The sequence below is a fragment of the Cynocephalus volans genome, chromosome 1 (assembly GCF_027409185.1).
Source record: "Cynocephalus volans isolate mCynVol1 chromosome 1, mCynVol1.pri, whole genome shotgun sequence".
Classification (NCBI taxonomy): Eukaryota; Metazoa; Chordata; class Mammalia; order Dermoptera; family Cynocephalidae; genus Cynocephalus; species Cynocephalus volans.
Genome location: NC_084460.1, coordinates 196365707 through 196393548, shown reverse-complemented (window position 1 = coordinate 196393548; position 27842 = coordinate 196365707). Strand labels below are relative to the sequence as shown.

Sequence of the window (27842 nt, the reverse complement as noted above, 5' to 3'; positions counted from 1 at the left end):
TTAGCTGACTTGTCTACTGTGTTGAGCTTCACTTAGGCTTCACTATGTTGACAATACAAAAGTAGGAATGCAAATAAAAGCTATCTACTAAGCATATCAAACAAGACTGTTTCTTTTTTTTTTTTTTTTTTTTTTAAATCCTTGTGCTATCACAGAGCATACAAACTCATCTTACAAAGCACAATGACAGCAGGACTGCTCTGTGCTCTGCTCACATAATTACAGGCTTCTAAGGAAGGAATTCTCCAACCTTTGGACCTTTGTATAAAGCATCCAAGAGACCCTCAAACATGTGTCTGTAGTACTATGTAGACCCTTCTTCACACACAGACTTACTATCTGTCTTGACATCTGAGGGAAGCCCACCCCTTCTTCTAGACTCATAACAGGGTCATATTCAATCAGTGTCTATGAGCCTCACTGAGCACAACTCAGGGGTTTGTGAGGTGACCGACAGCCCTCCTGTCAAGAGGCAGGGCATCTTCAGTGAGTGTTACAGTGATCCCACCTCCCAGGGCTTCCTTTCTGGATCTGTGTGCTCAAACTACTACCACATGATAGTACATTAGGAAAGAAATCAGCCACATGGTCAACAGCAGGGCTGATGGCGACGTGTGGTCTGGAAAAGAGCAGGTCCCATTTGCTTCGTAGTGGAGTGCCTTGTGCGCCTAAGACATGTGCTAAGGAAACTGTTCCCATTATCTCCTGCCTTGATCTCATGGCACTTCCTGAGCTCCTTCTTGGGGCTGAGTACTACGCTGGACCACAAGGCCTGAAACAGTAGATGGTGATAAATCTGGTCAGGTGATGGAAGGGTGATTTGTCCCTGTGACAGGCAGGAGCCATACTTGTGAGATCTGGCAAAAATCACATCTACTCACACTTCTCACCAAGGCTCTATTCCTGCTGGGCTAAGCCAAGGCAGGGACCACACTAGAGGCAGCTGAGAGGCTTTCCAAAAGACCTGAGACGACCTTGGAAATGCAATAATATTGTGACACCTCAGACAAGTTTAACAGGTAGCTTGTTACCTGGGAGAGTAAGAGCGCCTGAGAGTCTTGTGGGAGGGAGCGGTGGGGATGGAGTTAGGCTGGGAAAAAGGAGGTGGGTGCTTCGACAACCCATCGGCACTCCAACCCCACAACCGACTGCAGTGATCAGAAGAGGAAAATCAGAGAGACACACAAAAGGCAAAGGGGAGAGGAGGAGGCAGACACTAGTTACAAGTGTCTTAGAGTCTCCTCTTTCCTCGACAAAGTTCTACAAAGTTAATAGGAGCAAAATTAACACTTCACCATACAGAGAAAAAGAACAAACTTCATTTTACGACTTGGTCCTCAATAAGACTGCTTTATTCTTTTCTCTCCCAACCATGGGGTGCATTTACTACTTAAACCACAGGAGATTCCAAGTATGTCTACGTGTGAGAGTGTGTCTGTGTGTGAGTGTGAGAGAGCATGTATCTGCCTGAAAATATGAATGTTCAGTTTTAGATAACTCATCAGTTATATTATAAAGAACCAATGAAGGAATTATGAGGCCTCAATTCAAACAGAATTTGAATTGTCCAGAGGGACTACAGCAGGCAGACTCAGAGACTGTGCTACTCTATCCAGAGCACTCCAGTGTGGGACAATGTGCCCCTTGAGGTGGGGACCCAATCTGGGTAGAGTTCCGAGACTGCCAAAGGTGATTTCCTTCTGAGGGCTAGGGCTTTAAGTCTCAGCTGGCCAGCTCAGAATATTCTTGTGCTCATACTGCCTAATACAAGAATTAAAATACATCTGGGACACATAGGTATTTGTTTTCACCTCACAAATGTGGTGATGTAGGCTTGCAGAGGCCCCAAAGGGAAGTTCTGACAACTGTTGCAATTTGAAAGGGTGGAGTGAGAGACTGGGAAAGTTGGGGAGCTGAACTGGTTGGTAATATGAGGCGAGGCAGTGGAGCAAGGACCCTGGCATCAGAGACAAAGTGCTTGCTGAGCAGTCCTAACTGTGACTGGCATTCATCGTAGTTCTAAGAGCAGGAGCCCCTGCATGCTAGTGTCCCCCTATGCACAGTTATGTCCTCGATTTTGTAAGGAAAACAAGGTGTGGAGATGAGAAGTCACTGCAGCATGGAGGACTGAAGACCTTCTCCGAGTAACACACTGGGTCGGGGGTCGGGGAAACAAGAGGAATTTGGATGACACCTGAGGCTGGGGCTCTGTTGACCAGTAAGAAGAAAGCAGACAACCACCTCTGAGTGTGGGGTCGGGTCTTCCCATTAACTCCCACTTTAATTCTATAGATACTCTTGATTCTCTGATGGGAAGAATGCAAAATCCACCTAAAATTACTTTTTATTGCTAGTGGACACAGAGGTTACCTATATAGTGCCGTTCTGCTCTATGACATGTCTGCCAAGAGTGCACGGGAGACTGGAGCAAGGACCACTGTATACCTTCTATAATAATACTGTGTTGATAAAAACGACGTCCTTATCAGTTGTATTTTTAAAAAACTACCAAATTAAATTTGTTCATCATTTTAGAATGGTTATTTATTATCATCATGATCCAAGTGTAGAATTTTTGGACTAAAAATATCTAGTTCATTTTGTTACTCAAAATCAGATTAAAAACAAATAATTGATAACAGCTTTCCCCCTTAAGAATAAAAAGCTGACATCATATGGTCAAGATCATTCAAAAGAAAAGCAGGTTGCCGAAAATCAATGTTTCAAGAGCACTGCTCAGAAAAATAGCTGAGATTATATACGGCAGAACTTGTTTATCACTTCCTCAGAATGTGGTAACCCAATCAATTCTCCTACTTAGTGTAAGAATCTATTTCTTCTATAATCTTCCTGTAGTCTATTTGGCTATTTTTAGTGACATGATGACAAAAGGAAGTTATTCCCACTGCTAGATAGTTTTAGTTGTGACAAAAATCATTTCTCCTATTGAGCTCAAGTTGGCTGAGGCCATCTAGCAATTTAAGCACTGAATGAGAGCTTTTTTTTTTTTTTTAAATGAAACCACATAACTAAATAATTCCCTAAAGAAGAATTTGTTGAAAAGAAAATATTTAGGCCACACTTGGACTTTATAATATTGAAAATAAATCTCTTCATTTCTTCCACTGATATGTAACCTTAACAGTAAAAATTAAAACCAATTAAGAGGAATAGAAATCTGGAAAAATAAATGAACATTTTTAATGATTTGGGGATCCATAAGATCTATCCAGTTCTTCACGCTGATGGATTATGCTAGCAGTCTCCACCAATTTTTTACTTAGGCTATTCATACATATAATAATAAAATACTTAATTTGACTTATACTTTTTTGTCTATTACCTAAAGAATGTGCCACTCTAATACTGCAATAGCTAATCGATAAGATGTATGACCCATGTATTATGGAAGAACAGACTTCCCAATTAATATTGCCAAAGTATCACTTGAAAACAAAGGCAACAATTTACAGACAATACAAGTTTTCCATAAAATTTTCCCCACTAGGAAAGAAAAGTTTATGATTTTACTGTCAACACTGAACCTAGTCATTTAAGAAAATCAAATACTTTAGATATAGATGTTAGCATTTTTTAAAAAGTTGGCTAAGCCTCAGCCACACTTGCAGAAAGTCAGACATATTTTCATTAGTTTCTGTTCTCAATTGTCCTATTATAACACCCTGCTGAAATGACAACACAGACTAAGTCTGGAAACATAACATCATACTTCATAATACCTAGATAGAGTACAGAGGGACATTTGGGGGAGCAAACATAAGGTAATATAAACAGCAAGATCCTATAGATACATAGGATCTAATTAAAATATAATTAGATAATATTTTGTAATATTCACAGATAACTGAGGAACTAAAGAGAACTTCAGTGGTAAGGAAGGAGTTTAGGATACTCTAGATCATTTAAAAATCTAAATTTCAGGGCCAAGCCCGTGGCACACTCGGGAGAGTGCGGCGCTGGGAGCGCAGCTACGCTCCCGCCGCGGGTTCGGATCCTATATAGGAATGGCCGGTGCACTCAAAAAAAAATCTAAATTTCAGGGCCGACCCTGTGGCGCACTCGTGAGAGTGCGGCGCTGGGAGTGCAGCGACGCTCCTGCCGTGGGTTTGGATCCTATATAGGAATGGCCGGTGCGCTCACTGGCTGAGTACCAGTCACGAAAAAGACAAAAAAAAAAAAATCTAAATTTCAAAGCACTTCTGATATCTTTGTAGTAAAGAGGTAACCCTCAAAGGGAAAATGACACACATTGCAGTATTTTTGTTTAGTCTTATGTGTCAGTAACCCTCAGGACAAAAGTCTCCTGGTTCCTATTGTTAGTGATCGCAAAGATCTGAACTTGTTGTGGGCAAACACAGCAGGCAGGGTTCCCTTTGCGGATCCAGGAGCTTGCTCTTTCCTAAAAATACTGTCCTGTAGGGCCACTACTCTGAGTGGGGCCATGAGTGACTCCAATCCATGTGAGGGGGTCATTAAAGTCACCATGCAAACTTCTAAAGGCTCTGGCCAGATGGGCAAAGTGTTATCTCAAGATCCTGAGACAAGGCACTTTCTCTTTTGAAGTCACTGCCCCAGACTCTATAAAGCCAATGTTCGCATGGTCCCAGCAAGAGTCTGAAAATGCTGATCCAATTTTAGTTCTCAGATTCTAAATCACAGTCTTTTGTAGCAGCATTTTGCTTCAAAATATGACAGCAACTATGCTTGTAATGGCCACTTGTTTGGAAAACTACCCCAGGTCTGGTGTGAGCTGACTATAGAGAGTTTATTTAGATGACTAAATACCTTCAGGTTCTCCTATTACTTGTAGGACAAGTAATGAATTTATGTAAAAGATGGATTCTACATAAAACAGTGTTTAACAGTACTTAAATGCAACTTTTAGTTGCATACGGGGGCTGTCCAGTTAGCTCACTTGGTTAGAACGTGGTGTTAATAACACCAAGGTTAAGGGTTCGTATCCCCACACCAGCCAGCCACCAAAAAGAAAAAAAAAAAATTTGTACAGGACTAGGGAGTGTTTGGAGGTAGAAGAACCACAGAGAACATTTAGCACAAACCACTCATTTTACCGTAGAAGTTAATACCCTTTTACCCAAGATTACACAGTTACAATTTGAGTGAGGACTAGAACCCATGGTCTCCTGATACTCAATACTCTTTTTGGTATTGAGCTTAGGCTAAAAATCTAGAAATAAACTGCACAGATATTGAGGTGCTTCAGTTTCTTCACTTCTGTGAAAATGACCTCACCTTGGAGACAGACCGCCATGGGAACAGTTGGTGGGTGAGGTCAGTGGGCTGGTCCTGCTGCTGGTGTGTCGGGAGGGTGTCCGGCCAATAGTATTGCTTGGAGAGCCCTGTGGCGAAGGCAGAATCAGCATCATTATTCAAGGACTGTGTACAGAATATAGTTCCACTCTAACCTACATGTAAATAAACGGGTAGAATCTGCTCAGAATGATTTCTTTTTCAGAATCATAAGGCCAATTTTAAGTGCATATAAACCACAAATGGATAACTGTCCTATAGACATTCTTGGAGTTGAATGCCTGACGTTGGTTGTACTAGAGTGACAAACACAATCGAGCATTTGCATCTTTACAGTGTTAAAAAATAAGACCAATTCAATGAATGAGTGAAAAATTAACTGACCTAGTAAAAATTTAATTGATTGAACAATCTAACCTAAGAAAAAGGCCATATTTAAATACCAGGTTCATTCATTCTTTGGGAATATGACAGAATAAGACTTGGTTCCCACCTTGAGAGGCTCACAATCTACTAAAAGAGAAGAAAGAAGCTGGCTATTCTACTAGATTAAGTTCTAGACAAGGGATACGCAGAGGTCATGATCAGCACAGACCCATCAATTGCAACCAAAGCACTGACCACACTGGTGTTACTGGAATTCTTGAGGTGGTTATGCAGGAGTTTGGTGGCACCGTCCTGGAATGTTTTTGGCAAGGCACCAAGTAACATGGTAAATTCAGGAGTGTTCAATTCAAACAGAGAGATTAGCACAATTTGTGCTGCCTAGAAAAAGAAACCATGATTAATTTATGTAATGTACAATAGCATGTATTGGTCAATATGTTCATTAAAATTGTTTTAAAAAGAAAACATTTTGGCATAAGTAAAATAAATCACTAATGAGAGGGTACTCCTGGCATAAAAAAAAACAAAAATAAAAAGCATCTGGAGAAAATAATATCATCAATCATAAATAGTCTGATTTCAATCTGGAAAATAAACTCAGGCTTCATTTTAACGCCCTCGTCTTGGATTTCCACAACATGCTGAAAATAAATTCCTATAACTTTTCCTTTGTTGTCTTTTACTTTGTCTTTACTAGGAAGGAAGTCAGTAAATAGGTAAATGAAATAATAAAAAAATTTTAAAAAGGCTTAAGATTGTTCCCACTCTAGGTCAGAACTACACAGGGCTCCCAGTGTACCCTGGAAAAGAACACTTTCTAAACAAGCTGCCAGTGGGTTATCTTGGAAACCACTTTTCCTCAACCCCAATCTTCCTGATGAAGAGATACTAGAAAAAAGACAGAATTTAAAAACATCTGAAAAACTCCTACTTTTATACCTATAAACCAAGGAAAGGGACTTTTGGGAAGTAGACTTTGGATGGCATAAAGTAAAAACTTGCTCTTCTGCCTTTTGGAAAATGTTCTACTTTTCTTTATTAACTGAGACGACATACTGTAGGACTGCTTGTAATGACAGTAGCAGCAAGGTGGGGAAAGCAATTAGCTGCAGTAAGAGTAGCCAAATGAGACTTAGGCTTTTCCAGCAAGTCATGTGCTTTCTATGGTACTGATTTAGTAGCAGGCAATGTGAGCTTAAAAAACAATGCCTGAGGAATTAATGACAAGAGTTTTGATTTACAAAAGCTAAGCCAAAAGAAAATTTTAGTAAACAACAATTGGCATTTCTTATTAATTTCTAAGAATTAAGAGAAAGGAAAAAACATTATGGAAAAACTGTTTCCATGTATACAATAATTTCTTTTTCATTTTTACTGAAAGCACAGTCTTTTTGTAGACTGCAATTTTTAGGATTTCAATAATTATCTGGAATATTTTTTTCCACGACACAGACTATTACATAAAAATGTGCTTGCTGAGAAATTCTTTGGACATTAACATCACAAAAATATTTCAATGCTTTTACAATGTTAAAATTAAATTCTAGGTCCATCTAGGACAGAACTATTTTGTGCACAGAGAAGGAAAAAAATCCAAAACCCAAATGCATTTAACCAAAAATAAAATTATGAATTAAAAATTATCAGTAGAATAATGTTCTTTATAGAATCAAAACAACTTTTTCAACATTTCAAAAGCATTCATTAAGCACAGCATTGGGCAAAACCATGTAACTTTTTTCCCTTGATCTCCAAATACAGTTATTAACAGCCTTTCCACCCAAATTAAATTACAAGTGCCCAGTGTACTTTTATGACATGAGGAAAAAAAAAATAGTACTAAAATATGCTTTTCTCTGTTTCATTACTGAAATAAATTACATTTAAATAAATGATTATTTGAAGGACACTATTTCACTGACAATTTAATATACTGTTAACATGATTTGTATGTTTGTATATTAGAACAAATTCCAAAAAGCATGCAAAATAACCTGTGTATTAAAAAAAAATTTTTTTTTATTAAACGTTAGGAAAAAAACACATGCAAAAAAAATTGCACTGCAAGGAGAAAGAAGCAGACTGGAGTTTTAGTAGGGAAAAATCCATCACTATGATCAGTTTAATAAGAATGTACAGGCACTTAGATCTGTTGATTAAAATGGCATTTGAAAATTATAAAATGTATCACTACATTCTTTAGTAGTATATTTTATGTGAAATGTGTCACTGTCTTTATTTAAGAGATCACATTTCTTCCAAGGATATGTTATCTGATGCCACAAACTAACTTGAGGTTGTTCATGAAACGAATTATAAAATTAGTGGTATCTTTTAGGAACATGAGGGCTGTGAGACAACAGGCTTAGAATACCTGTGCAAATTCATGGCTACTTAGCGGTAGTGACTTTTATTCAAGCAGGAAAAGAAGTGCAACAGACTTTTAACTTCTGACCCACTAAACAATCTTTTCTCAATGATTTTTTACAAGAAATCAAATAGAAAGACAGGGAATTTTGAAAATATAATTACATGGACAGATAGAGTGTGTGTTTTACACATACAACAGTCAGCCCCTTATCCACAGAGGATGTTTCAAGACCCCCAGTGGCTGCACGAAATCGTGGATAGTACACCAAACCCTATATAAATATTATGTTTTTTCTTACACATACATACCTACTATAAAGTTTAATTTATAAATGAGGCACAATAGGAGATTAAAAACAATAACTAATAAAATAGAATAATTATAACAATATACTGTAATAAAAGTTAGGTGAATATGGGCTTTCTTTCAAAATATCTTACTGTTCTGTACCATGGGTGACTGAAACTGCAGAAAGCAAAACCGTGGATAAGGGAGGACTACTGTATAAATAAATATTATTTACTTTTACGTTCTCAAAATATAAAATGTAAATGGTTTTATATAGTTTTCAGAAGTCACTCTTTGGCTTAAAGCCATTTCCGAAGTAAAATCTTTTTCTAATGAGATCCAAAGCTCCAGAAATGGATAGAAAGTATCATTTTAACTATGTTATTTTGAAAAGATTTTACATCAAAGCTTTACAAGGAATGAGACTGTTATGGTTCTAAAATATTTTATCTATAACCCCCTGAGTTAGTAAGAAGTCAAAATACTAGAATCCAAGCAAGGAAGAAAACACATTTATCATTACCATCAATCTGATCTCATTAAAGGAATAACTCCAAATACGGAGCTGGGTGGGAGAGATGCATTAAAGAAAACCTGGGGCAGAGCTCATGCCCAATAATGACTCAAAAAGTGAAGTGTGCCATTGTTCTTGTCTGTATCTTTGCATTGTTGTTTCCACGAGATGGACCACTAGCAGCCAGACAAAAAATTCAGAGTACTGCTAACTTTTCTAATGGGCAACTCTAGGGCAATTTATTTTAAGCATCAAATAGCAACTTAAAAAGAAATGATTTTCACTCACAACCTTATAGTGGAGTTCGCGGGGGGAAAGCTTCTTCAAATTTCACTGCAACTATTTGAAGAAAATTCCCAGGGCGATTAACTGCCTTGAATGCTGTATACCTTATTGCAGAAAGGAATTTTTCCTGGCAGATAGGGCATAAATAAAGCTTTGACAAATGCTTCAGTGTTAGTATTAATTTGAGAAAACTTAAAATTTGGGAGGAAAAACAGTTTTCTAATTTATTTGACAGCTCTTTACTGCTTTTTTCAGACTGTCATTAAAATTGCCTTACAAAGTCACCAAAGAGAAGTTATTTCAAATCTTTGGACATTTCTCATTTAGTATCTCTCCTTTTTACTACACCATTAAAATACGGTAACAGTCTGCATTCAATATGGGAAGGCAGTTAATCATAAAACATACCATAACACAAACACCGACACAGGCACACACACCCACACGCTCACACAGTATTATATTAATTTTAGGTTTCTTCAAAATCTTCAGTGTCTTTACACGGCAACTGGTATTAATAATCTAAAATACAAACAGTGAAATGTGTTGTTTGAAATTAGCACACAGTTCCAATCTACCTGTTTACAATTTTCTTCCAAGTTTCCTTGTCCAGGCCCCAAGCAGGTGGAAGCTGACCTAGTGGGGAAATCCTCACCTACTGGACTACGTTGAAGTAGGGACTGGCAAACAGGAAAGGCAGGAGGATTGAATCAGAGAGAAGCAGCAAGTGCTTAACCTTGGCTATTTGCTAGCTGTAAAAGTATCTAGCTTCTTATATAAAATCACTGAGGCACATGCAATCAAAAGTTAGGAATAGTAAGAACAATAAGAGTAGCTGCCAGTTTTAACCCTCAATCATATGCTAGGTCCTTATTTAATAATAACCTTTTCTGGAAGTGGGAGTATTCTTGCTCCACGTGATGAAATAGAAGATCAGAGGTCAAAATGAGACTTGAAAGAGACTCTGAGTACTTTGTCATAGTTAAGCTGAGATTCAAATCATATTTGATGGCAAAAACCCTTAGCTTTTAGATTTCAGATTAGGCCATGCTGCCTCAATAATCAGAAGTTTTTTAAAAAAGTTAATTAGAAATTTCACTGTTCAAAGGCTATATATATACTTTTCCTGCTCTGGCTAACAGTATCTTTAAACTTTGTACATTTCTTTGCCACGCCTTCATTTTTCACATTTGCCTCAAAACAACATTGGGGGCTAAATCAGTTATTCATGTGACAGACAGAATCACATATGATAAGCAAAATAGGCATTCTGAGTCTTAAAATATAAACATACAATTAAAAATTCTATTGCTATTCCCATATTCCCTTTGATTGATCACATGGCTTCCTAAATGCCGAAAATTTCATACTCAATTTGTTCCATAAACAGCAGCAGCAATAAAACCAAAACAACCCTCAACAAAAACAGGAGTTACAACAGCAAATGAAGTAATATTTACCTATGCTTTCATACACTTTATTGCATTTAATCCTCCCACTAATGCCTGAGGCAAATATTATTATTCCCATTTTACAGACAATAAACAAGAACTCAGAGATTAAGTTACTTGCTCACACCTCTAAGGAGTGGCAGAGCAGGAGTCAAATGGAGGTCAAACTCCAGAATCTACTTTCTTTCTACCTCTGTTCATTGCATTACCTTATATCAAACATTAAGAATGGTCTAGTGTACTTCTGCACAGTTTGGTCAACATAATTCGTCATTACTCCCACACTTAAAAAATGAAAAAGATTACTTTTGCAATAAAGCAGGCCAGTTAAAGATTAGGTGGGGCTTTCCCATCTAGTCCAAACCAGTCTCAGTATGGTAAGCATGGCTCACTGGTGATTGGCTTGTGTTTCAGTTTTGGTTTTTAAAACATCTTAAATATTTAAATACCTTTCCCTCCACAATGTGCAACACCCCAAAACACTGAGTTAGGGAGGGAAACAAACAAAATATTAGCAATGCTAAGGTTGATGAATCTGGGTTGTATCAGCTTATATGAGTTTAAAATCTTGCAAAAGTGCTTTCATAAATACAATATTACAAATTTGGAGAATGAATTATATTGTCAGCAAACTCCCCAGATATTGTTTGCATAAAATTAATATTCTCCAGAGATGGGTTCTATATGGGAGTTTACTGTGTGGATTTCAGACTGAAGGGCTCTTCTAGTTTCTAACCCCAACCTACCCTTAAGAAATTAAAGCAGGACACTAACTGGAGAACTTGGTTAATGATCACAAAATGCTTTCAATTAACAAGACTTCCACAATACCCGATACAAACTTCAAAAAAACTATGGAAAGGAAAGATGAGGCAAAACCCAACAATTTAAAACAGACATGTATTTTACTTTCAGTGTATTAAATTTTCTAATAGGAACACTATTAGACATTTATTTTTATACAGCTTTAAAATGATGACAATTTTAGATCTTAGAGCACAGTGATATATACTACATCACAATTTCTAAGAATTTTAAATTAATTTATTTAGGCACTACATTCATTTAGATAATGCTTCAAATACATCTCATATTCTTGGGTAAGGCAGGTGCATCATTTACAACACCAATTATACTCAAAAATGCCTAAGAGATGGTATAACAGGGCATTTAAATAAAAGTGAATCTATCTCCAGGAAGAATTAGTCTGCAGTGCACTAATGTAGTTTGTTACCAAGTAGTTTACAAGGCAAAAGAATGTATATTTGAATAATGTGCTTTAACACACCTATTTGAATCAAATAATAATGCTTTACCAGTTAGTCCTGGATGTGCACTGAAAGCCAAACAATCTAGAGCCCCAGGCATCTTGGATGATAAAAAAAAAAAAAAAAAAGTCCTGAGGGTGCCCAGAATGCAGAGATACATCTGCTAAGTAAGCTGAACCACAACACAATTTGCACAGATAGGTAAAAAAAAGTTCCCTACTTAAATAAGAGCTGATGAATACCAAATAACTGTGGAAGATTCCTGCCAACCCACTGAAAGAGATATCAAAGCCTTGGTAGGCAAAACGCTAAGGCTCCCAAGATTCTTCTCCCCCTGTCCCATGTGTATACCCTATATAATCTCCTCCCTTAGAATGAGTGGGACCTGTGAATATGACGGATATCACTCCCATGATTTTGCAGATGTAAATAAGGTCCCAAATCAGTTGATTCTGAGTTAAAGGGGAGATTACCCTGGGTGGGCCTGATGTAATTAGGCGAGATTACCCTGGGTGCGCCTGACCTAATTAGGTGAGCGCTTAAAAGATGTTAGAGAGATTAAAAGTTAGAGACATTCTCCTGCTGGCTTTATTTTAATTTCTTCTTCATTTTTTTTTTTTTCTGACCGGTAAGGGGATTGCAACCCTTGGCACGGTGTCGTCTTCACCACGCTCAGCCAGTGAGTGCACCAGCCATCCCTATATAGGATCCGAACCCGCAGCCTCGGCGCTACCAGTGCCGCACTCTCCCAAGTGAGCCACGGGCCGGTCCTCTCTTTCATTTTTGAAGAACAGTTTTACTGACTAGCCAATTCTTGGCTGACAGTTTTTTTCTCTTAGTACTCCTAAGTCATCTCACTGCCTTCTGTTCTGCATTGTTTCTTTCTTTCTTTCTTTTTTTTTTGGTCGTTTTCGTGACCGGCACTCAGCCAGTGAGTGCACCGGTCATTGCTATATAGGATCCGAACCCGCCGCGGGAGCGTAGCCGCGCTCCCAGCGCCGCACTCCATCGAGTGCGCCACGGGCTCAGTCCCCTGCATTGTTTCTGATGAGAAATCAGCTGTCCATATTATTGAGTTGTTGCTTTCAGGATTCTCTCTTTGGCTTTCAGATGTTAGATGTAATATGTCTATGTGTACATCCTTTTTTCCAAAAAGTCTTACTTGGAGTCTGTTGGGCTACTTAGACACACAGATTAATGTTTTTTCATCACATCTGCAAAGTTTTTGGATATTATTTCTTCAAATTTTCTCCTGCTGGCTTTGAAGAAGCAAATTTCCTGGCAGGCAGCCTCTACAAGTTGAGAATGGCCTCCGGTTGACAGTAAGAAAGAAATCAGGCATCTCAGACCTACACTGATAAGAAACTGAAATCTACAAAGACCCAGTAAGCTGGTAGGTGACCTCAGCCTCAGATGAGTTTGCAGACCCAGATGACACCTTGATTTCAGCCTGGTGAGAACCTGAGCAGGACCCAGAGAAGCCCTGCCAGACTCCTGACCCACAGAATCTGTGAGATAATAAGTTAGTGTTGTTTCAAGCTGCTATGTTTGTTTGAAATAGAAAACTAATATAGGAGCCAAAAGAAGGGAACTTCCAAAACTATAGTCTTAAAAATGATGGCTTTAATATGTCATTTGAAATTAGATAATTTCCCTGTGGATGGAATCATTAATTCATTCAAAAATATTTACTAAATGCCTATTATGTTCCTATAAGTATTGAGCTAGGTGCTGAGCATACAGGCTGAACAAAATGGTCTCCTGCTGTTCAAATTCCCAAAACCTTCTGTTTCAGACTACTCATTGTTCCCAGACAAACCTCATTTCCTCAGCAAGGACTAATGCCCTATCCCTAAACTTATCACGTATGTAAATCTCATCCTTATTTCATGACTGAGGATGAATCTTATCTTCTCTAGGGAGCTTTCCATGATCAATTCAGCATGCATTAATATACAGAAAACCAGACAGGTGTGCAGTCAGTTTGAAGGAAGTGTGTCGAGACTAACAGGGTCCCATGACTAGACTGGGTTTAGAGGAAGCACATAAATTTAGGTACTGGGTAGAGAGGTGGGGAAGGTGCCAGGGAACAGTGAGGCCAGGCCTAGTCCTGAGGATATTGAGGTGCTGGACTGGGTAACAAGAGAATTTAACAACCAGGTCAAGACTATATCAGCAGTTCATGTCTTAAGTTTCAACCCCAGGGCAATAGTCTAAAATAACAGGTCTCCACACTGTGCATTAAAAATCAGCCAAAGGTAGAGGGAACCCCAATCAGAAACAACACAATGTCAAGGCTCTATCCTATACCAATTATATCAAATTACCTGGGAGTAGTGCCTAGGGATCTAGGTTGATTTTTACTGCAGCCAAGACTGAGAACTACTGATCTAAAGCTTCTCAAATTCCTCTGAAGGTCAGGATTATTGTACCAGAACCTGGTTTTAAGCTAGGCCTGAAGGTGAGCAGTTAAGGAGCCCTCACAATGGGGAAGAGGAAGAAACAGAGGCAGTAGGGGCATTGGAAGTAGCGTGCCAGAGGAGACAAGCTTTGTGAAATAACAACTGTCCAAAATAACTGTAAATAAGTGTTGAAGATCATTCAAACAGTAAATGAACCATGTGATTTCTGGCAATAAATCTAATTTCCTAATCATATTTAGTTTGAGCTAGCATTAATATAAACTGAGGTTTTCGGATCCCCATGCTAGATAATTCAAGGAAGGAAGTTCCAGCAATATCCTGATTAGAAAAGGACAATTAAGTCTTAGTACAAATTTATTGATGTGTTTGTCTACAGAAAGTAGACATTATGATCAAAGTTAGTTGCTTCCAATCAGGCCCTAATCAAGGTAGAATGCAAATCCAAAACACATTTCAGCCCATGGTAGGGAATACTTAAGTAATATCCCCTTGGAAAAGTAAATACTCACTGTAAAGCTACGCGACTACGCCAATTGTAGTGTTAGGCAATTCATAACTAAAGCCAAAACGTTTCATTATTTTAGTTACGCTAAGTTTCCATTTGTATTGTCAGGGCTAGGGCTCAGACCCTTCAAACCCATTGTACAGACTGGGTCACCAGACCCCTCACATGCCAGGCTGGGTCACAGACTCTTCACATGCAGGTCCATGCTAGGTAATTGGGAAAGATTCTGGGAGCCATTGGCAGATGACATGAACTCAGTCCTCAGAAGTAGCAGCAGCAGTGGTGGCTTCTTGGGGCATCCCGGGGGCACTGGCAGCAACAGCGTGCAGCAACAGCATCCAGCAGCAGCAGTGGCCTCCCCGTAGCCCCCTGGGGGGCATTCTGGGGATGGGGAGGCTGTGGATCAGAGCCACTCGTCCTTTGTACTTAAGCCCACAACCCAGGACACCTGTGTACACATGCACAACTACATCAGACAATAACCAAGGAATACCTGGGTGCATGTGCATGTTAACATCAAGTGCTTAGCAAGATTCTAAACATCTGAAGGGCCCTGACCATTTTCCTATATTTTCCCTACACTCACACAGACACACACATCCTTATGTCTTATAACTAAAAACTTAAATTTCATTTAAGGCTTTTGTATTTATTGGTTGATCCTGTGATTCTGAAAATTACAACAGAAGCATATGTTTCTGACTTTTAAACCAAACCAAATCATCCAACCACGTCCCATATCCCAAACTGGCTTATTGGTTAAAGGTTGCCAATGAAATGGTCTCTTGATAAATGTGTTGTTTTTTTAACCAAAAATATTTCAAAAGGATCAAAAAACAAATAGTAATTTATATTAGAATAATAATTTTAATGAGTGCCTTAAAAATATTTTCCTTGTTCCTGACATTGGACAATTTAGTTTATTACTGTACGATGGATGCAAGAATTAGATGGATTGTGACCCTTCCAAATAAACCTTTTAGACAACTTTTCAGTTCTCCTCTTAGAACTCCATTAGAGAGGGAGCTAAGTGCCCATTTACACTTGGAAATTCACCAATCTTGCTAACTATTGATTGGGAACATCCTTCCTTTTTCCCTGCCTGGAGCCAGGTTGTACACATTTTCAACCCTGCCTCAAGGCCAAAGTGCTATATTGGCAGGGATGGCTGTGGAAAGGAGTATAGTACAGAAGAAAAATATGTAAGGTTCATGATTATACACAAATAAACAAAATCAAGTACATTCAGTCTGAAAGCAGAACTGAGTAATCTGGCTTTAAAAAGTACCAAAGGTAAAGCTTTCCATATAAAGTAAAAGTTAACAATGGCCCCATATGTAATCCAAGTGTGGAATATAACACTGACAGGAAGGGAATGAGAATAAAGCAATAGCAAATACAATAACAACTTACAGGTGTTGTATGCCCATAGTGTCAGCAACTGATTAAATGCTTTATGTTAATTAATCCTCATAACAGTTCCGTGAAGCAGATAATAGTAGCCTGTGCTCTTTACTATATTATATACTTCTCAATGTGCCATTTCAGAAGAAAGTAGCAATTATTTTTCTTTAGCTAATAAAACATCACCACAACACTTTAGTATCAGCGTTTCTCAAAAATCTGAATTCTACCTCTACACCACCCCACTCCCCAAGCCAAAGAGAATGTGTCCCAAGTGTGGCATATGATCAGAAGTTTTTTTGCTGTTTTTAAAGTCAAGAATCCATTTATCTTAACAAACTTTTCAACCACATTTTACTATCAGGCACCCTATAGCCAGCTAGCTTTAGATAGGCAATTCTGTCTTCAAAATATATGTTATAAACTAAGATAAGAACAACAAACACCCTTGTAAAAGATATTCAACTTCTAGTGCTTTCATATTATAAAACATATAAAATAGATGCCTGAGAAAACTATGAACCCATCATGCAAGATTTCAGATTTTCATTTTGATATTCAAAGACTGGAACTAGACAGAGCTGGACAGAGAATATAAGGGGCAACAGTAGAGCCTTGGTTTTCACAAAAAAGAGTGACAAAGGTTGTTTGTGGGTGGGCAGGGGGGTCTGCAAGCTTCTAAATAAATTTCATTTTCTAACACATGCCTAGAATAGTTTGTAATTATACTTCAGCTCTCTTGAACATACCTTTCTCACATCTGAACTCTTTGGTTCTGTTGTCCAGGTTATGATTCTAGAAACAGCAAGTCTTGTCTCACTAGAGTTTACAAAATCTGTTGGATCCATCTGTCTGGCCAAAGACTCAATGTATTTCAGGATTGCAACTTTGACCTGAAAGATCCAATAATTATAAACATTAAGTACACCTGATGAATCTTTGAATAGAATTCTTAATTGGTGATCAGAGAAAAGTAACTGCTGTTGAGAAGGAATCTCCTTCCTTTTTCCTGGATTTATGCTTCTACATGGAGTGACATCCATTAGGGGAAAAAGCATGAAAGGACTGACTGATGGGTAAGTTTGGAAAGAAGTGGCATGCAGCTCAATTCTCTTCACTTTTAGACTGCCGTGCCCACAGAGAAGGTGTGCTCTGCTCCTCTTCTGTGTTCTAAGACATTTACAGGGCAGGAGCCCATGTGGGGAGACAGTGGGACTTCCAGTTCTGCCACTGACTGGGGTGGCAAATTCAACTCTGTAGTCAGTTTTGTTACACATTCTAGGTCATATCCTATGAGGCAGCATTTTCAGTAACTAAGTTGATGTTCTGCCCTAACTTCTCCATCACCTTCTCAATTGGTTTTGGCTCAAGAGAAAAGGGTTACTACTTATTAGGCCTATCCTAAAACCCCAACAAAAGTTAATGATCAAAGAACAGATGATGAACATGACCTAATTCAAGTTAACACACATCCTCTCTCAAATTTAGTCTTACTATTATAGGTATGACTTTCCAAAACATGTTTTAATTAATTTTCATGTCTTAGAATGTTAATACTAAAGAAACATTTAAAAAAGATACCTATTTCAACACATCAGAATGTCTTAATTTTCTAGTTTAAATATTAACTGTGAAAAAGACTAATAAAGTCCAAATGTTGCTGGTGAGAATACGGTACGACCATTTTGGCAGTTAAACACATACCAACCCAATGGACCAGCAATTCCTCTACTAGGTACTGAACCAAGAGAAATGGGAACATGTCCACAAAGAGGTGAACAAGAATGCTTACTGCAGATTTATTCACAATGACTAAACATGAGTCATGTAGTTAAAAAAGTAAATTTTACGCAATTTAAGTTCCTGAAGTTGAACTGTAATGACAAATACTGACCTTGAGGTTTGGAGTTTGAGTTTGATCCACAATAAATCTCATCAAAATGTTAAATTGTTGATCAAAAGGAAAAGAGTCCCTAGGTTAAAAAAAAAAGTGGTTGTTGCAGATTAATATATATGAAAGCACTGTAGGTTATTCTAATATATGTTTAAAAGCCTGTTCACATTTTTTAAAACAGTACTTTTCATTTTATATAAATGCTTAAGTAATATGTGTGTATACTAAAATTTTAGAAAAAGGATAATCTTGTTTAAAGTCCCAAAACACATACTAAACTTACTTTGAAAGACTATTTCAAAAATTAAGACTAAGCAATAAACTAAGGAAGAGATTCCAACCTGCCCTTCTAGGGATCTGCTCAATTTCTCTCCAGCTACCTTTCTGAATATTGCTTATACAAAAAACACTTCTTATTCCCAAATCTTATTTTTACATCCTGAACTAGGTTGCTTACAGCTGACCCTGCTTAAGCTAACAGTACTGTTTTCCTTGGTCCTGGTAGCTGCTTATGATCTCTATCTTGTATAGTCACCACAGAAGAATGCCTTTTAGATACAGAGTGACAAAAAATTCCCTATCCAGCTAAAATTATACACAGAATCCTTGGGGCTCTATGAGCCCCTTCCTTGTCTTGCTCTATTTCTTACCTGTTACTGATCCCATTTCTTGTAATCATCCAACATCTCTGACCCAGTCAAGTAATCCTGAGACTCTTGGCTAAAGAAAGTCAATACCTGCTTCCTCCCCAGAAGGGGAGGCCCCATGCCTACAGGACAGCTTGCAATAATAGGAACAGACAATGGAGCAACAATCAGATATCCTGGATTTTAGTTATCAGACTGCCTCTAACACAAAATATGATCCCGGGCAAGTCAAGGCAATGTCTCCGTTTCTCAATGATAAAATAAGCACCATCTTTAAGGTCCTTCCGTTTTGAAAATTCCATGATACCTAGTACTATTCCCACTTGTAGTAATTGAGTCTTACAAAAGTTATTGCCTTGATGATAATTTTCTGAGTAACCTGGAGTCACATTTGTTTTTTTAAAATATTCACTGATCTGACACATTTCCCTCCATCTTCCATCAAATCACAACCAAGATATTATAGCAAAATGTCTTCTGAGATCATTTAATTCTGATACTTGTATGTTGAGGATTTACAATTGCACAGACAGCAGAGAAGAGGCTTCTGAACACCAACACCAGCAGTTGTTTTCTGAGCCTGAGCGGCTTTGCTTTTTTCATAACAGCCAGAACGGTTACAACTGCTGTAAATGTGTTCTCAACCTCTGAGCCAATGAACTGTCAAGTTAGAGACTGTTCCTGGACCAATGAGAACTCTGCAGCATACATTGATAGAAAAATGTCTAGTTTAACATAAAAATACTAAAGTCTTCAGAAAGATGTAAACAAATATTCTAAATGTTTTCTTTAAGTGTATTTTAAAGAGAAGAGAATCAATTTTCAAAGTTTTACGTCTGTTTCTACACTTGGTCTTAGGTATTCACAAAAATAGTGCCAACTCAAGGAAGATACAAGTATTTCATCTATGCATTGGTGGGACATGTCAACAAATATGTCAACAAGAGAACGTGAGAACTGAGTAAGAAAGCACACATTTGAGTGGGTGACAAAGACCATAGGTGACAGAAGAGAAAGGCAAGAAATCACCTAATCGCCTACAAGAATCTTGTAACATCAGAGTGGTCTAGACCCTAAACACTTACCTTGTGACATCTAGAGCCTTCTGAACTTTTGCTTGCACAGATCCAAGTAAATCTGCTCCCATTTTCTTAAGTAATTGTGTGAGAAGAACAAAAAGCCAGTCTTGCAAGTCATCCTTGTGTATTATTATAAAATCCACAAGAGTCTCCAAAAACATACTGAAAACCTAGACACAAATGAAAACCAAACATTTCCCATATATAATTCACAATTTCCTCCAAAGTCTACTAAACATTAAAAATGCCCAAATTGGCTTTGCCCATGCTCTTACAACTTATGTTAACAGTGTTAACAATGGTTCATATTACAGAAGGAAAACATATTGCAGAGAAAAGATGAAGGAAAAAGGATTGGAACTTACTCTCTGTTGTGAATTCCACCGCAAACCAGGCCATGCAACAAAACAAACTCCATGTTAGTCCACAGTGAATTAATACCATTTTCATGCAGTTTCTTAAGAAAAACTGAAAAAGCTACACACTGATAAAATACTTTCTCCTCCTTCAACATAAGCCTTTAAAAGTCAGTACAGAGGGAAATGAACTTTTCTGAATTTAATCATGGAGGCTTTTCTTTCCTTAAAACAAAAAAAAGCTTTGAATTGTTCTAACTTTACATTGTTTTTGCTCATTATCTACCATTCGAGAAATATTATTATAGAATGCAAGAAACCAAAACCAAAACCAAAACCAAAAACAAAAACCCCAACCTACTCACTGTTGTGTAGCTATTGCTTTTCATCTTAGTCAGCTATTTGATGTATGTCAATTTCAGATATTATAAAATAATACAAGATATTGGCTTAGAATAAAAGATACTGACAGTTCACATAATTTTCATGTTGCTGTAAAATCATTACAGTTATCTAAGGTGAAATACAGTCCACAGTGGAATATCTCTAAACTGATTTCAGAGAGATAAGTAGCACTGTGGTTCCCTACCTCATTTAATGAGACTTACTCTACTGGCACAACCCACCAATCAGATCAGTTCTAGCATAGCAAGTATTCACCACCAGGGGTCTCCTGTGAGACAGCTCAGGAAAAAATCAATGAGCCCTGGAGCTGCAGGATTCCTGGCTGAACTCACAGGCAGCTAGAAAATATCAACTAAACTGAGACCTCCAAACTCACTGTACAAGAGCCTTCTGATGGAAACAAATTTCCTTCTTTATCCTCACATTCTGCTTCTGAATCAGCAATCTAGAGGTGACAGGTAACAGAAATGTCATCAATGTTCCAAATGATCTAGCACTCCTACATTATAAATCTTATGACTCATACTATGCTTATGTTTTAAATCTTACTACTTTTAACACTATATTCACCTTAGAGAAAAACCTTGATAATTATATTTTTGAATATCTATATGGCCTTTAAATCCAGCCTTTCTTGGATTTTTAAAAAATATCGTTAATGTTAACCCTGCTGTGAGGATCACAGCAGGAATTTTAAGACATGCTTCAAGACTGATGTTGAGTGAGGAGAACTGCTGTGGGGGCGAGCAGGAGGAGGACCCATGTGTTCGTCCCCTGCACTCTCATGAGCATCTCAGAAGGCAGGGGCCATATCTCTAGCCCAGAGCAGGTGCTCAGTACGTGTTGAATGATTGGATGCATGGAAGGGTAGGTGGATGTTACTTCAAGAACAGTTCCTATAAGGAAGCAAGGACAGGAAACCAAGGAAGATGATGATAACTGGCTGGACTCTCTGGCCATCACAGGCTTCTTTCTCCTGGTAAGACTTGGAAGAGACCATCTTTACTAAGAAAACTGTAGTATAGTACAGTTAATCCTGCATATCAGCACTTAAGATCTGTTTCTATTGATTTAAGGTTCTATCAATTCTACACTTTAGTTTCTGTCCTTCATCCTCCCTTTTAACTTTCCCTGTGTCTTCATCCCTACATTTCCCTCCTCTAAAAGCATCTAACAGCCTCTTAAGGCTTCCTGCCAAACCATGGTATTTATTTGAAATCTAGACCCCAAGTAAACTTTTGTAAAGGGTTCCTCTCTTAGTACCACCCCTAGAAATGATGTTTTTCCATACTGATGGGTGTTTCCCCCTTAGCAGGGACTCTCTTGTTAAAAAGGCAGTCCTTAGGCTCAGTGTTTTCTTTAGCCCCCAGGAGGTGTGGGCACCAGCTATGTGACCACCATCCAGCAAGCTCTCAGGAAGAGCAAAATTGTATTTGGAGAAATGACTTAACCTGGTTTTTAAACAAATCCATTAAAAAAATACTACCATTTTTCTTTCTTTCTTTTTTCGGGGGAGGTGAGAAGGGGCCTGGCTGGTATGGAGATCTGAACCCTTGACCTTGATGTTACAAGGCAGTGCTCTAACCAACTGAGCTAACTAGTCAGCCCCTATACTTCCTTTTTTTTAAAAATCTTGTCCTATGAGGACAAATTCTACATGGGATACAAAAAATAAATATATACTTATTGTCTTCACTACTGTAACTTAAAAAAATGGAATATATTATAATACAACCTTACATTCCAGCACCTAGCCCACTGTCTGGCTAACAGGAGGCATTTGCTGAATGAATGAAAGACTACAACTGATTCTCTCCAGGATTAATTCATACTTGAAGAACATTTATTTAACATGACACCTTATGGACATTTACGTTTCCAAAAATTCCATTTTTAAAAGCTGTAACATTATACTATTGCTGAAACTGGTGTTTTGTTTGTAAAGTCAAAACTGCACTATGGGGAATTCTCTCTTATTCTTAGGTAGCATATTAAACAGCTCACATAGACATGCAGGTAGGAATATAAGTAAAACATGATTCCCGGACTTACCTTGCTATGAGGGTCAGCAAACATCCGGGTGAAGATCTCACACAATCTTTTCAATTCTACTCGACTAGAGGAAATAAAATGAAAATAAATGTATTTAAAATTTAACAAGTCATCATTGCTATTAGTTATAGCTTTGCTTTTAAAAATCATTTTGTTTTACTACATAAACTTTACATGATTTATATTTATATAACAAAGCCTTTTTTCACAAAGAAATGATCTTATTTAATTCATGATAAAATTAAACAAGAATATAAAACCAAAGATTTGCTCTCATTTTAAGATGAGGAAACTGAGACTCAGAGAGTGATTTACCCAAGCCCATACATCTGGAAGTGACAAAGCCATGAGCCAAATCCCCTTCATTTCATCCCAGTTCTGTTTTCCACCTGCCACAGTTGAAAGGCAATAGAAGAAACCAGGAAAAGCATGGATTTTGGGATCAGACAGACCTGGATTTTAATTACAATTCTGCTATAAACAAAGTACTAATATCCTTAAGCCTCCGTTTCTTTATCTGTCAAATAGGATATGCACTACACATCACACATGGCTGCTGAGAGGACTAAAGATGAACACATTGTACCTACTACTGTGCCTGGGACAAAGTAAACACTCCTTTCACATTGGTGCCCTTTGCCTTTTCTGATCCTTGATGTACTACTGCACCCCATTTTTACTCTAAGGCTTGATAGTAGGGTCCTCTCTTCCCCAAGTCATCCCTGAGTAATCCTCCCTCGTGCAGATGAGACAGATGGTTCAATGATCCTTCAATATTGCTAACAATGATTAGATTAGACCAATGCTGATCAACAGATTTCTAGAGATTATTCAATGGCTACTTGGTGACCACAAAGAATTCAGAAAGTGGAACCATCAGGATTAACAGATTCCTGAAGAATAATGACAAATCATCCTCATTTTGCTTTTGACAGATCACTAGAGAGTCACAGGACGCCTGCATTTCAGAAGGTGTAAGTCAAAACCTCTCATATCATCTTCATGAACAGAATAAAGTAATGTGGGGTATGAATACAGTAGGGTGAAGTCAGATTGAATAGCCACACTTACAGCTTAGTAACTCATCAGTCAATGCTAGTTTAGCTTTACAGAATGCAAGAGGGACCTCCATCTAAGACCATAAACTTATCCAGTCCCACAACTTATCTTGAAATAACTATCCAATGGATATAATATATGGATTTTAGGTTGCCCATTTCTCATTTTCCATTCACATCTCTTTTTCTATGTTTTAATATCTCTGTAACTAAGATTTATCTTATAAACAATGATACATTAGTACAATGATGGTTAAATAATGAGTATTTCCTATTAGAGGAATATAAAATAATGGTAAATCAGTGATGTGCTAGATTTATTAAAATATGGTATAAACACATACTTTTTTGGCATGTGTAATATACATGTTTATTTTAGAAAATTTATAAAATTCAGAAACAAAGAAAAAGGCAAAAATAATTCTAGAAATAATGCTGTTACAATTTTAGAGTGCTCCATTTTATCATCTCTTTACTATGCACATTTATAAGCTACGTACATGAATATGTGTTAAAATGTTTTAGACTGAGACTAGTACCATTTTATCCAGTATGCTAAAGTGCAACGAACCACACTAACTTGCAGAGCTGTTTTATTTTTTACCTGAATTGCAAACTGTACCAAGATTTCTCAAATAACAGTATCTATTGAACAAATGTGAACCATAAGGGAACTAAATGTTTTATAAAACTAATAAATTACAGAATATTTGCCAGATATTTCAAAGCCCCTGAATGGCAAGGACTGTGTCTCAGTCATCTTAGTACTTTTAGTGCCTGCCCCAGCAACCAGAGCTCCATAAGGATTCCATAAATGACAGGGAATCCCTTCAGGCCCCTGAGGAGTATAATATGGGACTCAAACCTAGCTCACGGGCCAAGCCCGTGGCGCACTCGGTAGAGTGCTGCGCTGGGAGCGCGGCGATGCTCCCGCCGCGGGTTCGGATCCTATATAGGAATGACCGGTGCACTCACTGGCTGAGTGCCGGTCACGAAAAAATGACCAAAAAAAAAAAAAAAAAAAAAACCTAGCTCACAACCTTGGTCTCTCGTCTTTACCTCAGTGTTCTTTGGCTCTTCAGTAAGTTCTGCAGGCCCAGAAGCCCTTCTTTCCTCTCTGACCAGTTTGAGCTTGCACAGTGGTTGAGAACTTCCGCTACGTCCTCGGTCTGCCTCAGGTAATGGGGAATGCCACCATTCCTGGAGCCATATGAGCGCTCAGAGCAAACGCTCGAGGCATCGCTGTTGGCATCATCGTCAGAATACATCCCATACGGCTCATATCTCCTCCTCACAGGCTTCTTCTGACAGATCCAATGAGGGGTTGGGGGTTGAGGAAGCAATGGAAAGGTGAAAGGACCATGAGCATACCAAGCAAAATCAGCAACAAAGAGTTAAGTGTAAAAAGACACACACACACACTTTTCTTGTGCTTGTAGATTAGGGAAATAAAAACAACAAAGTAGTCTTCTGGTAGGTAAAATAAATAATAAGCACAGCACTCCTTTGCAGACGGGAAAGAGCACGGCTTCTATAGAGTTTGTGAACTTGACAGTAAGACAGACTTGGGTTATGACCCTGACACCACTACCGACTGGCTGTGTGACTTCAGAAAGCCTCTTCATCTTTTTGCTTCAGTTTCCCCATCTTTAAGACGATAATAATTATACTTATCACACAGGCTTGTGAGGAGTAAGTGTAATTATATGTTAAGTAACCCAGCTCAGCACCTGACACACTGCAGGTATGTGTGCCCACCAGCCGCTCCTCAGTCAAAAGCAATATATCTGGAGCACGGTCTATGGGCAAACTTGTTTGAATATTCATGCTTCTTTAAGAAAGTCTGAAATTAAAATGTCAGCAGAAGTATCCTATGTAAAAGTATCCTTAAATTATCTGAGCCACTTTTATTAAGGTCTTAAAGTTTTGCAACACAAACAGGCTTCTTTTAACATACACTATAATACCTGCTTCATTCACTTCTCTTACCATGAATACAAAACTGTAAGTTAAACCCATAAATGATATAGTAACAGCTGTATAAAATTTATAAAATTTATAAAATACAATTTTTCTAAAAGCAAAACAAATAGTTATTGGCTTAAACCACACTAATGCAATTCTGTACTAATGTGGCTAATTATTAATCCCAACTTGCTCAGTACAGTTCTGCCTTATGTCTACAGTCCAAGGATAATTATTACTAGCACCCCCTTTCATTCTCTAAAGTAATTTTGTTTGGGTGATGATATGATCATTCTACTTATACATAAAACTAGATTCCTAAAATATGAAAAATGTTGAATACCTTCATTCATGAAATAATGACATAAGAATAGACATAAATGGAGTTTAACAAAATGAAACACTAATAGAAGCAGAACCTGACAGTCAAAATAAATACTAAAACAAATGTATGTGAAAGGCGACTGATTCCACCACTGACAAAGACATCACTATATTCAACAAAATCATAATTCAGACTGGAATTTCTATACTATACTAAATTTTTTTGTTGCTTTCACTAGCTTCTAAAAGAAATATACTTGCAACAGAAAGAATAAAGTTGTAAAACAAAAGTTAAAGCATTGGTACCTTGCTCCTGGAGTCTCCTAACAGCTGTAGGCAGGAAAATATTGAAGGATGGGGAAAAAGCATAGAGAATTATGTCAGAAGCATATGTGGGGATTGTTCTTGCAACAAAAGTGTACAGCAAAACATACCTTAGCAAACCAAAAATACAGGTTAGCAAGCATTTCATATAAAGCGAGTAATAAAAAAGAATGCTTTCAAAATGGCATTTCCTAACCCTCCTACTCTTCTTATAACACTTTCTGGAATGTGCAATAATTCTTTGCTAAAACTCTTCCCATACCAGCAAGGCACAGTTTCTAAGGTCCCTGTTAATTCTACTATCTATTCCTATGAGACATTCAATCTTCCCTGGGGCTTATTTCTGTGAGACAAGGATTCCATACCATTCCTGCGCTTTCCCTTCTGAAGCAGGTCACTGTGAGACACCAGTCTGGACAAAAAGTTACAAGGGTAGCATGAGCATAACGGTAGCATGGGGGCTAGAGCTCAAAGAAAAGCTCAAGTCAAGTTCAGTCAAAGCTCAAACTTGCAAGTCCTAGTCTGCCTCCCAGAACTTTGCACACAGTCCCTTTTTGGTTCTTTAAAAAACTAAGAAATCCCCCAGCCCCCAAGCCCCACCCACCTTAACTGGAAGTCCCATTTAACCAAGGGTTTCACACGTCCAACACTTCCCACTCCTTTGACCTCCACTTTCTAGTGTCTGAATAAATAAGAGACAGATTGCTAAATGCTGCAACTTGGAAGGAGAAACAGTTTCACAGAATTCTGTTTCAGCACTTGACTCTTAAATTAAAGCCATGATTGCAGCTATCACCCTGAACTCCAGTACCTGCCAGAAAAAAGTCCTTCTACATATCATATAAGGCTGATAAATAGAGCTGGCCAGGCAGTCTGCCTATAGAGAAAGCATTATGAGAGCAGCAAACTGCTTGCTCAGATATTTGTCAAAGAGATCTGACTGAGCAAGAATAAATGAGGGAGAGACAAGAAAAAAAAAAAAGCTGGAATCACTGCAGCCACAGATTATAAAATGTTCATCAGATGCAACATGGCTGGATTAAAAACAGGGTCTGAAAGCAGGATTTTATATACTTTTTCCCTTACAAGAGAATAAATCTTAAAACAGCAAAAGCAAGGCCAAAGATCAGACAGTTTTAAAGAATATCTATTTTGAATGCTGAGCACATAAACCGGAATATGCAAGAGGCTGTTACCACTAGCTGAAATGCATCTTTGAAAAACAATCTGACCACAAGTCAATTCTACTAAGAAACTTTTTGCTATAACCACAAATTAAAGGAACTCTGGTCACTTTATGCTTTTTAGATATTACATTATAATGATGCAAAAACATATTGCACCAGTGCTTTTACATCTTCAAAGAGTTAATCTTAAAATTTAGACAAGTTTTCTTAAATAATGACTTAAGGACCCATTAAAAAAAACAACAACATAAAATCATCTGGACCCAGGAGTGAGGTAATGAAATAAATGCAAGATTTTCAGACCTCAAACTCTATTACCTAATATCATAATAATATGCTTAGGGTATGCCATCTAAATCTGTA

General features: G+C 37.9%; 1 protein-coding gene across 27 annotated transcripts in view; it reads right to left on the bottom strand.

Annotated features, from left to right (window-relative positions):
• The window catches only part of CLASP1 (cytoplasmic linker associated protein 1), a 277667-nt gene that overhangs the window by 36023 nt on the left and 213802 nt on the right, over positions 1-27842 (bottom strand). For 9 of the 27 annotated variants that reach the window (XM_063079348.1, XM_063079329.1, XM_063079319.1 and 6 more), the window contains 9 exons: positions 26275-26298; positions 24739-24983; positions 22622-22685; positions 19815-19978; positions 18083-18161; positions 16938-17081; positions 9716-9817; positions 5914-6057; positions 5275-5381 (listed from right to left, as the gene is read on the bottom strand). In XM_063079348.1, the coding sequence (XP_062935418.1) occupies positions 5275-5381; positions 5914-6057; positions 9716-9817; positions 16938-17081; positions 18083-18161; positions 19815-19978; positions 22622-22685; positions 24739-24983; positions 26275-26298 (1073 nt within the window). The remainder of the gene's footprint in view (positions 1-5274; positions 5382-5913; positions 6058-9715; positions 9818-16937; positions 17082-18082; positions 18162-19814; positions 19979-22621; positions 22686-24738; positions 24984-26274; positions 26299-27842) is intronic. The other 18 variants (XM_063079407.1, XM_063079518.1, XM_063079456.1 and 15 more) reach the window with 5 other exon arrangements.